We start from the raw sequence: 13,691 nt of genomic DNA on the forward strand, positions 1-13,691 counted from the left end.
TACTCACACTGGAAGATTGATCTGATAAGCGGCGATCGAAGCCGCAAGATTGCGTCGGCGGCGCAGACGTATTTGCGGGCCAGCTTTGAACAAAGAGATCCCAAGTATCGACGAACGCAACCAAACGGGTATGATAGGGAACCTAAGCAGGAGAATCACACTTAGGGGTAGGATCGAGGAGTGTAGGGAGTAGTGGCACGACTTGAGACTTGGCAAAAGAAGATGACACTGACAAGATGAGACTCGTCGCGGGAACGAATTCCGCCTCTACCGACTTCGCAGCCGCTATGACAATGACAATGCCAAGCGATAGTGGATCTCGCTTAGGCATCTGAGAAAGGACACTTTCCAGGTTGTTATGCTTATACAGTTTAATTCGTCGACACGCTTGGTTCGTCCATACGAATCGCCAATACTGGTCTCTATCCGGTGAAGGCTTGTGGCGGAGGTCCGCAGTCTGTCCAGTCCCGAGGATTCGCGCTCCTGCAACTACGTTGGCACCGTCTGTTGCATCCCAACAGCACCGACCTGGAAGCATGACCCAGCGATTCCTGGCCAACATACGGAACGATTGGGTTTGAGGATATTGGGGAGCCACACTAACCTTCGTAAATAGCATGAAACCGGACCATCTTCGACACGCGATACTTCGTCCGCGCTGCATGTTCGTGTGGTTCTAGAGAGCGGCACGACTCAATGTGAGTGATGACCTGGGTGCGGATGTGTAGGATCGACCCAGTGTACTGTCTCCGGCTTTTCAACCGGCTCAATTTCTGGGAGATTGACGGCTATCGCTTCGCTGTCGCTGCGCATAAGCACGCATTCCAGCTTCTCATCCACAGACGCATTGATCTCCTGGTGTGGTACTGCAATCAGTCATCAGCACACAGTTTCATTTCTGTAAAACCATCGAAGTTGATACCGTAAGGAGGTACGTATATGAAGTCACCAGGCCCTGCCTCAGCAGTAAACTCCAGCTTCTCGCCCCATCGCATCCGGGCCTTGCCTTTGAGGACGTAGATCACACTTTCCAGATGGCCGTGGTGATGTGCACCGGTTTTTGCATCTGGGTGGATGTGGACCGTTCCAGCCCACAGCTTTTGTGCGCCGACCCGGGCAAAGTTGATTGCGGCCCTACGATCCATGCCTGCCAATATGTCTCAGTATCGCAACGCGCTGTTTCCGCGTGAGTCTCTCTTCTCAGTCTTTACCTGGTGTTTGCGGAGTGTTTCCGTCCAGAGAATCAGCTGGTATCACACGCACACCGGACACCTTCCAAGCATCTTCCGGTGCCTCAGAAGGCGCAGAACTCATCGTTGCGAATCGCTGTAGAGTCACCTCTATAGCGAACACTGCTGACTGTTGAAGTGCAGCTCCAGACACAACAGAGTATGTCTATATGCCGTTCAAACCAGTGCGACCTCGGCAGCGGGGTCTGCTTCAGCTCACTCTACAGATTGTACCCAGCAAGCGTTTGGCAAACCCTACCACATATAGTAGTCTGCCCGCTGTAGCCTGCATATTCACACTGATCGCTCGCTGCTCCGGGGTTACACCAGATGGCTTTGCTCAGCTCACAAGTAGGAGAGCATGCACATGCGTACTGAGACTCGAGAAGGACAGCGCACGGATCGAATAGCGACATCATGCTTCGAGATCCACTTTCGACCTGGTTCCTCGATTCCCTCGCCTTCTCTTCTACCCTCTACGCACCCTATAGCTGTGCGCGCACGCGATGTCTTCCACTCGGTCATTGCTAACAACTGCAGCCAAGCCTCACCGGGTGGCTCTTCGAAGTTCTCATGGCTGGCTGAGACGCGGAAGGTGGCTTGCACGTGGTGGCCTGACCATCAGCTTGAAGCCACATTCTCCATAGCCTGTCGGTGGTGCAGTGCCAGATTGGTGCCCGCAAACACGGTACGCATAGCTTTTGGGTTGCTTGACACTTGTCTCTGCACTCCTGCCACGGCATAGTCACGGTTCAAGACCGGTGTTGCGACCCCAAGGTTTCGGTGAAAGCGGCAGACCACACTCTGAGTTCTTGCTTCGGCAAGACCATGCGAAGCCGCACGTTGTGACCGAGCTGAACGGTTTGTATATAAGTATCCGAATATTGACTCGCAATACTCCTCTTTCGTTTGCTGCCGTTTTTGTTCCCTCTAATCCCCCGACAACCGGCTCCTTTCCACTCACGTCCACCCTACGCAACTTCTAAAACCTTGCTGGCTCCATTCGAGCACTTCAGCATGGCCACTAAGCAAGCCTTCGTCTACTCAGGCTCCTGGTCCGACGAAACTCGTGCCCAACCCGTCCTCAAGTTCCTTGAATGGTACACTACAACAATCATTGACGAGAAGAAGTTTGATCTCTCACCCACCGACGCCGGCATGACCAAGGACTGGGTGCTACAGAAGTCTACCGGCGAAGTCATCGAAGGTGCCGACAAGGCATGGCCGGCGCTCAAGGAGGCGTATGCACCCTTCAAGGAGCACGTCCATGCGCCCACCTTTGTCGTCCAGTGGGAGACGGAGAATGGCTGGTCTATGGTGGGTGTGGCGAACCTTTGGTGGAAGCTGCAGGCAGATGGCAACGATGTTATCAAAGGTCACGGAGGCAAGATGTGGGATGGAGTTACGCCGGGTAAGTGGGCAATGTTCCCAGCTTGTTATTTGCGAGCGTTTACTGATCCTGGTCTTGCGCGCTTGAAGGGGCCTTCAGATTCGATTTCACCAAGAGCGAACACGGCCATGAAGGTATCGCACTCACACGGACCGAAATCTACGATGATCCGACTCAAGCGGTAGTGAAAATGCTTCAGAGAGGCATGCTCAAGCCTGAACAGCTCATGCAGTCGTAGCGTGTTGACGAGTAACGCTACCTAACTGTTTGGCAGGTTCTATAACGGAGACCCACATGTGCTGTAGCCTGTTAGATGGCAACGAACTTTGGTGCATCACGCCTAAAAGTTTCATTATCACGACACACGCACCGTGTCTGGTTACAATTTTTCTGCAACACACTGTCTGCCTTACACCGTCTCCACTCGGCAATAGATGTCACACGCTTGCGTTCCAGGACGGGTATTTGCGGTCGTGGCGCTGATAGTCCTAAGCATGGTCGCTCAGCACATGCGTTGGGATGCTACGATGCAGGTAGGCCGTTTCCGTTGCGATCATCGACGTTGTTGCGCATCGAAGAGGATCATGAAGTAGCAACCATGTGGTACAGCAAATTGTCAGCATTTCACAAGGTAGGCCGGATGTAGTGGAAGGTGAGCTCCAACACCTTCTTGATTTGTCGAACAGTACAAAACCTTCCCCGACGCAGCACGCAGCATTGTGCGACAACCGGTATTGCGCCGACTGGGATGTTTAACAAGATTTAGTCAAGCATGCTTAGTCTCATCGCTTTATCTTGGCCTCTGTGGGACTTTCCTCATCTGCTCTAGTCCAATCAAGGACCGTACGGCCCACCGCGGACAGCCGGCTCGATAAACCAATGGCATTGCCTCACGTCCCTGGTCGATAGCCGCAGGACCTGCCTCTTCACCAACATACTGGTTGATCCGATGCACGTTATCAAAGCTACTGTGGCCACAACCACAGCCGGCCTAGCCGTTGGCCATGCAATGTTGTTGCAGACGGCACTGCGCGCAATTGGCGTCATCTTGGTGTGGTGCACCATTCGTCCATTCAAGTAAGAGGACTGTAGCGCACGGGTATGTATGTTATCTCGCACTTCAATTCTTGTTCCTGTTTCATTCGCACAGTGTATGCTGCACGCTGAGCGACTCTTACCATGGCTTCGAAGCGTCCAGGCTTTGTACGAACGAACACTGAGTTCGCTGAGGACGTGGAGCTGCAGCCGCGGCTTGGGGAACCCAGCAGCTCGAAGAAAACACAGGCGTACGACATCCAGGATCCTGATGTTAAGCTTGGAACGACTGTAAATGTCGAGCCGGATAAGGAACAAGCTCCACCGCGCTACGAAGAGGATATCGATGGTTTCGCGAGAGTCACAGAGCCGGTCGAGACGGCCAAAGACCTGGTGACCCAGGTTATCCATGTTGAGGATGACCCGACCTTGAACGTGTGGACCTTTCGTGTGTTCTTTCTAGGTGAGTGTCATGCTGGTCAAACACGAGGTGAAAATCAGAGCTAATGTGAGTGCACGAAAGGCATTGGTCTCTCCATCTTCGGCTCCGTTCTGCAGGAGATCTTCTACTTCAAGCCGCAAACAATCTACGTCTCCGTGGTGTTTCTCTGCGTCATCGCATACGTGCTCGGCGAGGCTTTGGCTATCGCTATTCCGCGGGTCAGCATTCTGCGGTATTTAAATCCTCACCCATTCAACCAAAAGGAGCATGCCGCAATTACCATCATGGCATCCGCGGCTGCCCAAGCCGCGACTGCGACGGAGGCGTTGGCAGCGCAGCAGCTGTTCTATGGCGGTTATCCCTCGCGAGCGGCAGGTGTCTTCGTCGTGCTCTCGAGTCAGCTGATCGGGTACGGTATTGCTGGACTGCTACGAGATGTGCTGGTCTACCCAACGAGAATGTTGTGGCCAATCAATCTTCCGGTGGCGACCTTGCTTGAAACACTGCACCGTGACAAGTCAGAGACGAAGCGAAGGCTGAAAGTCTTCTATATCATCTTCGCATGCATATTTGTGTGGGAAGCTTTTCCGGAGTACATATTCACGGTCCTTACTGGCGTCTCCATTTTCTGCCTAGCTGACCAAAACAACCTTGTCTTCACCAATCTCTTTGGTGGTGCAAGCGGTAACGAGGGTTTAGGCGTGTTGTCTCTCTGCTTTGACTGGAATTATGTTGGTATGTCTTCCGCCTTCTCTTCACGAAGGACGTCGCTAACGGGTGTGTGTAGCTGTAAGACTGAACGATTATGATGCCCTGTTGCGAGACGCTTGCTGACTTCGGCACCTTATGATTCATAGGGACTGGGTTCACCACTCTGGCTGCCGCTGCAGACGCTTGTCAACAGCATGATTGGCATTATCGGCTGCTATATCTTCTTCATGGCCATTTATTACAGCAATACCTGGCGTTCACTCGACTTTCCCTTTCTCTCACAGGAACTCTTCGACGGCGCCAGCAACAGCACCTACTTTATCGTCTGGAACCAGACCGCCGTCCTCAACGAGAACTTCGAGATCGACCCAGTCAAGCTCGAGCAGATGGGCATTCCATACCTCACCGGCACCTACATATCCTATCTCCTGGTCTCTAATATGGGCCTCACAGCAGCTCTAACGCACATGTTGTTGTGGAACTTTGACGACATCAAGGCTGGCTGGGCGTGGGCGTCGCCAAGGAATCTACGGAAGCTTTCCAGGCCAGAATTCTGGCAGTTCTGGAAGACCACAGAGACTCCGGAGGAGAGGTTCGAACGAAAGCAGAATGACCCAGAGCTGGACCCACATTACAAGCTGATGATGCGGAACCTGTACAAGGAGTCGCCGTTGTGGTGGTGGGGCGCGGTGTTGGTGGCATCGTGGGCTGTGGGTCTGGGATGCCTGTACTCCATGAAGGTGAGATCTTCTTGCCCACTAAAGCTCCGTCACTGTCATGCTGAGTGCTAACGTCCTGCCAAAGTCGACTTTACCGTGGTGGGGATTTTTGCTCGCCACTATCCTGACATCGCTGTTCATGCTATTCTTTGGAGCGCAGTTTGGGTACGTCCGTACTGCCATTCGCCTTGTTAGCCCCAGCTCAACAGAGCATTGCTAACGCCAGCCTTCTCCGTTAGGTTGACCGGGTTCCAGTTCAACGTTCAGCCAATCTGTCAAATGCTTGCCGGATATATGTTTCCAGGGCACGTGCACAACCATGACACTTCTGCGTTTGCTGGACTATGCTAACATCATGCCCCTGTTGCATGCAGACGACCTTTAGCCAACTTCTACTTTACCTGCTACACCTACAATGCTCTCCAGATGGGTCAACTACTGGCTAAGGATCTGAAACTGGCGCAGTACGCCCATTTACCTCCGCAAGCGACCTTCACATTCCAGATACTTGGCTGCTTGGTTGGAGCCCTGTTCAACTGGACCATTATGACCACAATCGTCGCTGCCCAAGCTCCGATTTTGACCTCCATCCAAGGCACCAATATCTGGTCCGGTCAGAACATTCAGCAATTCAACACATTGGCCATAGCGTGGAGTATCGCGGACAAGATGTTCAGCGTCGGTGGTCGTTACCAATGGGTTACCTTATCCTTCTTGCTGGGCTTCGTCGTGCCGTTACCGTTCTACTTCCTCCACCGATGGCTCGGATGGAGGTTCTTTAGTTACATCAACCTCTCGATCATCCTCTGGTACATGGGCGACCTTTTCGTGGGAATAAATAGCTCGTTGACCATGTACTACATCATCGGATTCATAGCGCAATGGTGGCTGCGGAAGCACCGGCCTCAATTGTTTGTCAAGTACAATTACCTGGTCTCTGCGGCATTGGACGGCGGCACGCAGGTGCTAGTGTTCATCTTTACTTTCGCCGTCTTTGGCGGTAGCGGCAAGGCTGTGCCATTCCCTACGTGGGCGGGCAATCCGGACCAGGACGTGCGCAATGCTGATTACTGCGCAATTAGTATGTGGACTCTTACCTCAATCTCAAGACATGCTAACGTCTCCTAGACCCTGCGAACTTCGGCTGAAAGCAAGGGCACGCATAGAGGAGGCTGCGAAGAGTTGATACAGATCTCAATAACGTTCACCGAATGGACGTCGTCCACTCAGCAATATGTGGCGTAATAAGCTCAGGGCCAAGCGGCGACTAAATATTTATCATCGAGACTAGCATGGTGCATACTGTGAAGCGTAGCCTTGTTACGTGTAAGCCGGCATTCGCCCCAAGCATCACGAGATCGGGCTGGGCGACAGAAGTACAGTGTGTACAGGTATGATGTACGGCACTGGTACTGTATCGGCCTTGGCTTTCAGTGACAATTGCGTGCCTGCCCCGCATCATCTTCCACCGTGTGAAGTGTGGAGAGGTATCGAAGCTCATCACCCTTGCATCGCTTTGACATCACAGAGCGAACGCGCGAGATCTTGCAAGATGGCGTCCTCGATTGGCCTGGAAGGCCGAAGATGTTCGGCGTGAAGTGGAACACGCACCTGCTCACCACTAGCATATCTATCGTCGCCGCACTGCTTACAGCCACGCCCTACTTCGCTAGCCGGCATCCCATGCTTAACCGGTTGACGCACGTCCTACGTACAACAACACCTCCAGCTTCACCGAGCGCCCTATCACCGATCGTCCGCAGCATGGCGACCATTAATGGTACATCAATGCCGCCTGACTGGCACAAAGGACCGGACGACTCATGGCATGGCAAGATCACGCCAGACGGCCCGTTCAAGCCGGAGAAGGATCGCTATCACCTCTACATCGGCTACTTCTGCCCTTTTGCACACCGTGCTAACCTGGCTCGACTGCTGAAGAAGCTGGACAAGTATGCGGGCATTGACCTGAGCATTGTCAAGCCGTACCCGAAGGGTAACGAGAAAGGATGGCCGGGCTGGCGGTGAGTTGTTTAGTAGCCCTGAGGATGGCCGCTGCTGGAAGCATTCGCTGATTGATATGCTCCGAGTCAAGCTTCAACCACAAAGACGAGCCTTTCTACGAGGGTGCAACGGAGGACAAGCTGTTCGGCAGTCAGTTCATGCACGAGGTGTACTTTCGAGCCGACTCGGAATACAAGGGCAGATACTCGGTGCCGGCCTTGTGGGACAAGAAACTCAATACAATAGTCAACAACGAAAGCGCGGAGCTGCTGAGAGATTTACAAACTGCGTTCGACGAGCTGTTGCCAGAAGATCTGAGAGGGGCCTTCCTCTACCCGGAGCCGTTACGGAAAGAGATTGATACTATCGCCGACTGGATGGGCACACACCTCAACACTGGAGTATACAGTGCTGGCTTCGCGCCGAACCAAGAAGTCTATGACAAGAATCTCCCACCTGTGTTCGCCGCTCTCAACAAGCTCGAAGCAATCGCCGCTTCCAACGGTGGGCCGTACATCTTAGGCAAACAAATGACCGAAGTCGATGTGCGCGCATACGCCACCGTCGTTCGTTTCGATCCCGTGTATGTGCAGCACTTCAAGTGCAATCTCGGTACGATCCGCTACACCTACCCGATCCTGCACAACTGGCTGAAGGGCTTGTACTGGGATCATCGAGAGTATCAGAACTCGACGGAGTTTAGGCACATCAAGGAGAATTATACGAAGAGTCACTATGACGTAAATCCGAAAGCCATTACGCCTATGGGCCCATGGCCGAATGTAGAGAAGGGTTATGAAAGCGATTGGTCGAAGTTGAAGGCTGGGAGAATTGATATGCCGGAGGTGCTGGAGTGGGAGAAGAAGATGGGCTGAAGACGCTTACTTAAGTTGGTCCGTGTAAGAACGTATGACAAGGATGGGCTGTGCAGATGGGCATTTTCTCAGCTCGTTGCTAAATGACGCGAACGGCTGGTATAGAGTCCTTTGCACCACTTCTGAGCTTGCCATAACAGAGGCGATGATTTGGCCTACGGTGGACCTCCTTCAGCGTCAGTCACTAGTGCGGCCGGCCAAGAGCGTGCTTCTAGTCCGTTCGGCTTCTTGTGGTCACGCGGTGTCCGGCGCAGGCTTTGTTACGATCGATCGACGTACTATCCGGGTTCAATGAACGATGTCACGGCGCATGAGGAGATGGCAGCGGGTATCTCTCCATTACAGTCTACTCTGCATGCTCTACACTGATGCCGTCCGATCACGGGAGCCAAGAAATTCCGCTGATCAGCAAGCGTCTCACAAAATCGCCAGGCCTGTTCGCAACCCTCGCAAACGCATTTCGCAGGTGCATGCCTCCGGTAGATGACGACAACAATGGCGGCAGCGACGACTTTGCAGACGAAGCCGCAGCGCTCAGGATAGCGGCTTTCAGTCTCCACAGAGATGTCGTGGACGCCCTCAATAACTTGAAAGCGCCCCACCAAGCCGTCATTGATCAGCCTCCAGTCTCCCCTCTAGAGCGATCATGCCCGGACGCCCGTCGCAATACCTTGGCCGACCACGACATAATTGCGGGGTCGTACAGGGCGCTGCCCTTGAATTATGAATCGCGTGACGGCACAGGCTGATCTTGAGGTGGAGGCTGGTGATCCTGGAGGGAGCATTAAACGCTACGCTGCCCTGCCCAGGTTGTTGGTGGAGACGCGACTTGGATGTGCGACGAGCATATCGAGGCCTGCCGCAATGTTCGTTCGAACTTATAGCGTGGGTATAGAAGGTTGCGAATGGGGCTTCGCAGAACGCAGGCGGAGCTCGAAGCCGGAATTATCCGGAGGGCGATGCGATTTCGGGTAGGCATTTGTGTTGGATGTAGAGGTGCATTGACTAACCAGAAGTGCACCGAATGCCACTCTGCAGGCTGAAGGGCGGATTGACGAGTTGGCCACATATCCTTCATGCTTCACGCATCGCCTCCCTCAACAGCGGTCCCACTCTTTTCCGACTTGCCGCCAGATTCCCCTGCCTCCAAAGCCGCGCAAACGGCAATGAGGTCGAAGTTGCGTTCTCCAGTGCTTCATTGGCCAACTGTAGCTCCGCTGTACACTTCTCTGAAAAGCGTTCGGCGGCCTCCTTCCCTTTTCCATCTTCAGTGACGATCAGCAGGAGCTGTCTCGCAAACTTCCCATCAGCGCCAGTATATGCTGTCATGATGGCGAAAAGGTCGAGACTGCGCTCGGTGGCAAATGTGTTCAACTCGTGCGGGAAGTCTTTGTTCGCTTCAGTTTGATGACGGAGATACGCGACATCCTTGACCACGCTGCTCATACCCAGTTTCAGCGAGCCTTCGGACCATTGTTTGTAGTCTTTACGCAGGATGTCATTCAGTGATAGGCCGTCCAGGTGCGACTTGGCAGAATTGATTTCGTCGAAGAACTTCTTACGGTCATAGTCCTTGCCCAGCTTCGGCGAGGCATTAATCCTAGCCTCCAGATATCTCACGGCGGAGATATCGTGCTCGGTGACTTTGTTCTCGCTGGTGAGGTCGAAAGTGTCAATTAGAATACTGGCCAGCGCCAGCTTCGCGACTTGAGCATCCCAGGTGGAAGTGTAGGCTGTATCGTCCAGGATGCCGTCAGAAGACTGACCGTTTGCGGCGCCGATGCTGGTGGAGGCGGAGCCCAGGTCATCCCAGATTGAGCGGACATGGTTGGTCACAAGACTGGCGCAGCTGCCAGATTTGGTTACGATGCGTGGGTTGGCAGTCGGCGGGACTGAATGCTCGTCAACGTGATGGTCGATACAGCCTGTAACGGATTCCGTGTAGTGCTTGCCGAGAGCGCCCTGGAGGGCGTTGTGGTCGACGAGCGTCCAGTCAGTGCTGGCGAGAGGAAGAGGAAGTGTCCCAAGGTCGTCCAGGCTAATTAGATCGGAGGGGTTGACGTCCGCGTGGCGAAGAAGTGCAGTGAGCTCAGGACGGAGGCGTAGGTCTGCGGATGGGATGTTGATGACCGGCAGCACAACATGGTTCGCTTGTCGAGCTTCTGGCTTGCAGGAGTGGATGTAGGCGTACACTAAAGCACAGGTTATGGAGTCCAGGTCTGCGCTTTCGTTGCCTATCACGAAGGATGCGGTGCCTTTGCCTTGGTCATGCAGGCTTGATTGTAGATGCCGCTTTGCTGTGACAAGAAACGTTCGAACGGACGTGCGAGACATCGTTGGTTAGCCAAAGCTTGTCCGTCCATCGATGACCTTCTAGTAGGGGACTTGCGTCGATCGGTATCTCGGTAGCAGTGTAGGTTGTGGTATGACTGTCGGCACTGCTGCTGGTGGGGCAAAAGCTTCACTTGCAGGTGTTTGCTGCCTTGAGCACTACTTGACTTATGCCACAGCTCAACCCTCGTTGTTCCCTTCTTCAGTTGCAGAGAGCTCTTGACCCTCTATTCGAAGCGTATCGCTGATCACTGCAACAAGAGCATCTGGGATAGTGACAGCTTAGCACGCCAAGTTCACTCCACCTCATTACAGTCCGACAGTAGTCGCAAGAGACCTACATAATACTGAGCACACGTTATGGCTAGCCACGCGAATGCGGGCAAGAAGGCACTGGAGGCCAAGGACTGGTCCTCAGCAATCACTCACTACACCCACGCCATCGCCGACTCACCTACCTCCCCAGACTACCTGATCCAGCGTTCAACAGCCTACCAGCGTGCCGGACAGTATCCAGAAGCTCTACGGGATGCCGAAAACGCCGTATTGGCAGCGCAGAAACGGGCGAAGCGGGAGGCTATCGTGGAGGCACAATTTAGGAGGGGTGTGGCATGTTACAGCCTAGAAAGGTATGGCGATGCAGAATTCCTGTTCAAGTTGGTGGAGCGCATGGATGGGAAGCATAAGATGGTGAAGATCTGGCAGGGCAGGGTCGCGATATCATTGAAGGACCTCGGGGACGGAGGCGAGAAGGCAGTGTGCAACATCAAGGAAACGCCGGAAGCTAAGAGTGAAGCAATCGCAACAAATGTGACGAACGGGACAGCTACAGCGACCAACGGTCATTCAACATGTACGTCAGCACAACCGTCACCAACACCCGCGCCACAGCAAACACCCGCGGACAAGATACGGCACGAATGGTACCAGAACACGCAGAATATCTATCTCACCTTGCTCGCGAAAGGTGTGCCAGCGGACAAAGCTTCGATCGACATCACAGCCCGTTCGCTCAGCATATCGTTCCCGCTAATCACGGGCTCATCGTACGATCTTACGCTTGAACCACTTTACGCCGATGTCGTTCCGGAGAAGTGCATCAAGCGGATCATGTCCACGAAGGTCGAAGTCATCCTCGTGAAGAAGGTTGAGGGCGAGAAATGGAAGTCGCTCGAAAGCACCGAACCGCCACCCACCAAGCTCGACACACCCGTGGCAGAGTCTAAGAGTGATGCCGTCAAACAAGCGGTGCTGAATCCCACTTCTACGACCGCACCTAGCTATCCAACCTCCAGCAAGCACGGTCCCAAGGATTGGGATAAAGTAACTAAAGAGGCCGCTGCTGAGCTCCGCGATCCTGCCAAGGCGAAAGACGGTGAGGATGAAGATGACTACGAAGGTGGTGACGAAGCCAATGCATTCTTCAAGAAACTGTTCAAGAACGCCTCTCCGGACGTACAGCGTGCGATGATGAAGAGCTACCAGGAAAGTAATGGCACGGCACTCAGCACCAACTGGGATGAAGTGAGTAAGGGACCAGTGGAGACGCATCCGCCGGATGGAATGCAGGCGAGGAAATGGGGCGAGTAAGCTGGTTCGAGGAATGGTGAAGTGTGATCTAGCGTTGATCTAGCGTGGCGTTTGGGACATTCAGCGGTGGGCTGCGGTTAAGGACGACTGGCAGAGGCGCTATCGACACATAGCTTACTCACATAGGGGATACGATGCAGCACGAGGCTTCCATTGATAGCTCCACCAGTGCCGAATTTGCATGCATGTGAATACTTTGCTATCCTTATCCGATTGTCTCGATATTGACTAAGGCTTACCGGACAGCATACAGCGGAAAGTGTCCGCTTCCACACGTCGATGCTCGGTGCTCGGTGCTCGTGTGCATTCTCTTTCCCAGCGAAGCCTGCTGCTGAACAATTAGTGATAAGACATACAGGGGTGAATAGCTAAGCACACGAGGAGACTTTCTCATCGCAGCCTGTCTCGTAAAGCTTCCCACAAATATCACCATCTGGCGGGACAGCCATGAACAGTGTAGCCTCCAAGCGTCTCTTCCAAGAGTACAAGCATCTCACAACGGATCCACCGGACGGCATCACTGCCGGACCGGTCAACGAAGATGACCTTTTCATCTGGGAAGCGCTCATACAAGGACCCGAGGGGACACCATACGAAGGCGGCATCTTTCCAGCCGAGCTCAAGTTCCCCAAGGATTATCCGCTTATGCCGCCTACGATGAAGTTCACGTGCGATATCTGGCATCCGAATGGTTCGTTTCAGATCGTTGGAAAAGCCGTAGATGAGAATCGGCTGCTAATCATCTCTTTGTGGCTTAGTATATCCGAATGGTGTGGTTTGTATAAGCATCCTACATCCGCCGGGCGATGATCCGAACCACTACGAACAAGCTTCCGAGCGATGGAGTCCGATCCAAAGCGTAGAGAAGATCTTGATCAGTGTCATGAGCATGATTGCTGAGCCAAATGACGAGAGCCCGGCGAATGTGGATGCGGCAAGGATGTGGAGGGAGCGGAGGCAGGAGTTCGAAAGGAGGGTTAAGGCGGATGTCAGAAGGAGTTTGGGGTTGTGATCGTGACGGAGAAGCACTTTGTCACGACATTCAATGCTGGATTAGCAGGGCGCTTGGGATTTGGCACGGACAAACCGTGTTGGCTTGATACGACTGTACCTGAGAAGGTGGGGAAGAACAGTGGCTGCCATACTGTCACCTTCTTAACGCTTCAGTGAGCATCGAAGCCGACATGCAAGCTCTGGTGTCTCTCATCAGCAGGAAGTCATGCCCACTTTGGCCGCCACTATCGATAGATCACCGCTTCCAAAACTTCTTCTTCGCCACGTCTCTGCTCTGCCTTACCAGAGCTTGACTGTCAGCTGCAGTCTCTGGTATCGAAGTTTCCGGGAACGTAAGCTGCTTTCCTTTGC

At 53.5% G+C, this 13,691-nt stretch overlaps 8 protein-coding genes across 8 annotated transcripts; 6 read left to right on the forward strand and 2 right to left on the reverse strand.

Annotated features, from left to right (window-relative positions):
* Positions 1-361: 361 nt before the first annotated feature.
* BAUCODRAFT_36582 (uncharacterized protein) lies at positions 362-1,431 on the reverse strand. Its single transcript, XM_007680470.1, has 3 exons — positions 1,212-1,431; positions 923-1,147; positions 362-866 (listed from the first exon to the last, which is right to left on the reverse strand). The coding sequence occupies exons 1-3, from the start codon at positions 1,312-1,314 to the stop codon at positions 694-696; spliced, it is 501 nt and encodes a 166-aa protein (XP_007678660.1). The 5' UTR covers positions 1,315-1,431; the 3' UTR covers positions 362-693.
* A 335-nt stretch (positions 1,432-1,766) lies between these two features.
* Positions 1,767-3,251, forward strand: BAUCODRAFT_36583 (uncharacterized protein). Its single transcript, XM_007680471.1, has 2 exons — positions 1,767-2,640; positions 2,709-3,251. The coding sequence occupies exons 1-2, from the start codon at positions 2,247-2,249 to the stop codon at positions 2,855-2,857; spliced, it is 543 nt and encodes a 180-aa protein (XP_007678661.1). The 5' UTR covers positions 1,767-2,246; the 3' UTR covers positions 2,858-3,251.
* Positions 3,252-3,798: 547 nt separating this feature from the next.
* Positions 3,799-6,674, forward strand: BAUCODRAFT_124839 (uncharacterized protein; the record flags this gene model as incomplete). Its single annotated transcript, XM_007680847.1, has 8 exons — positions 3,799-4,117; positions 4,178-4,831; positions 4,884-4,885; positions 4,954-5,547; positions 5,612-5,691; positions 5,766-5,831; positions 5,901-6,607; positions 6,655-6,674. The coding sequence occupies 8 exons, from the start codon at positions 3,799-3,801 to the stop codon at positions 6,672-6,674; spliced, it is 2,442 nt and encodes an 813-aa protein (XP_007679037.1).
* A 640-nt stretch (positions 6,675-7,314) lies between these two features.
* Positions 7,315-8,405, forward strand: BAUCODRAFT_75408 (uncharacterized protein; the record flags this gene model as incomplete). The annotated part of the gene is made up of 2 exons (XM_007680634.1): positions 7,315-7,550; positions 7,622-8,405. The coding sequence occupies 2 exons, from the start codon at positions 7,315-7,317 to the stop codon at positions 8,403-8,405; spliced, it is 1,020 nt and encodes a 339-aa protein (XP_007678824.1).
* A 184-nt stretch (positions 8,406-8,589) lies between these two features.
* Positions 8,590-9,317, forward strand: BAUCODRAFT_221182 (uncharacterized protein). The gene has a single exon (XM_007680848.1). The coding sequence runs from the start codon at positions 8,774-8,776 to the stop codon at positions 9,152-9,154; it is 381 nt and encodes a 126-aa protein (XP_007679038.1). The 5' UTR covers positions 8,590-8,773; the 3' UTR covers positions 9,155-9,317.
* Positions 9,318-10,918, reverse strand: BAUCODRAFT_221231 (uncharacterized protein). Its single transcript, XM_007680849.1, has one exon. The coding sequence runs from the start codon at positions 10,737-10,739 to the stop codon at positions 9,480-9,482; it is 1,260 nt and encodes a 419-aa protein (XP_007679039.1). The 5' UTR covers positions 10,740-10,918; the 3' UTR covers positions 9,318-9,479.
* BAUCODRAFT_36587 (uncharacterized protein) lies at positions 10,905-12,514 on the forward strand. Its single transcript, XM_007680472.1, has one exon. It carries the CDS (start codon positions 11,097-11,099, stop codon positions 12,324-12,326), a length of 1,230 nt encoding a protein of 409 aa, XP_007678662.1. The 5' UTR covers positions 10,905-11,096; the 3' UTR covers positions 12,327-12,514.
* On the forward strand, positions 12,492-13,539 carry BAUCODRAFT_221185 (uncharacterized protein). Its single transcript, XM_007680850.1, has 4 exons — positions 12,492-12,513; positions 12,573-12,625; positions 12,685-13,017; positions 13,085-13,539. The coding sequence occupies exons 3-4, from the start codon at positions 12,774-12,776 to the stop codon at positions 13,336-13,338; spliced, it is 498 nt and encodes a 165-aa protein (XP_007679040.1). The 5' UTR covers positions 12,492-12,513; positions 12,573-12,625; positions 12,685-12,773; the 3' UTR covers positions 13,339-13,539.
* The last annotated feature ends 152 nt before the right edge of the window (positions 13,540-13,691 follow it).

This window comes from Baudoinia panamericana (genome assembly GCF_000338955.1).
Source record: "Baudoinia panamericana UAMH 10762 unplaced genomic scaffold BAUCOscaffold_10, whole genome shotgun sequence".
In the NCBI taxonomy this organism is placed as follows: Eukaryota; Fungi; Ascomycota; class Dothideomycetes; order Mycosphaerellales; family Teratosphaeriaceae; genus Baudoinia; species Baudoinia panamericana.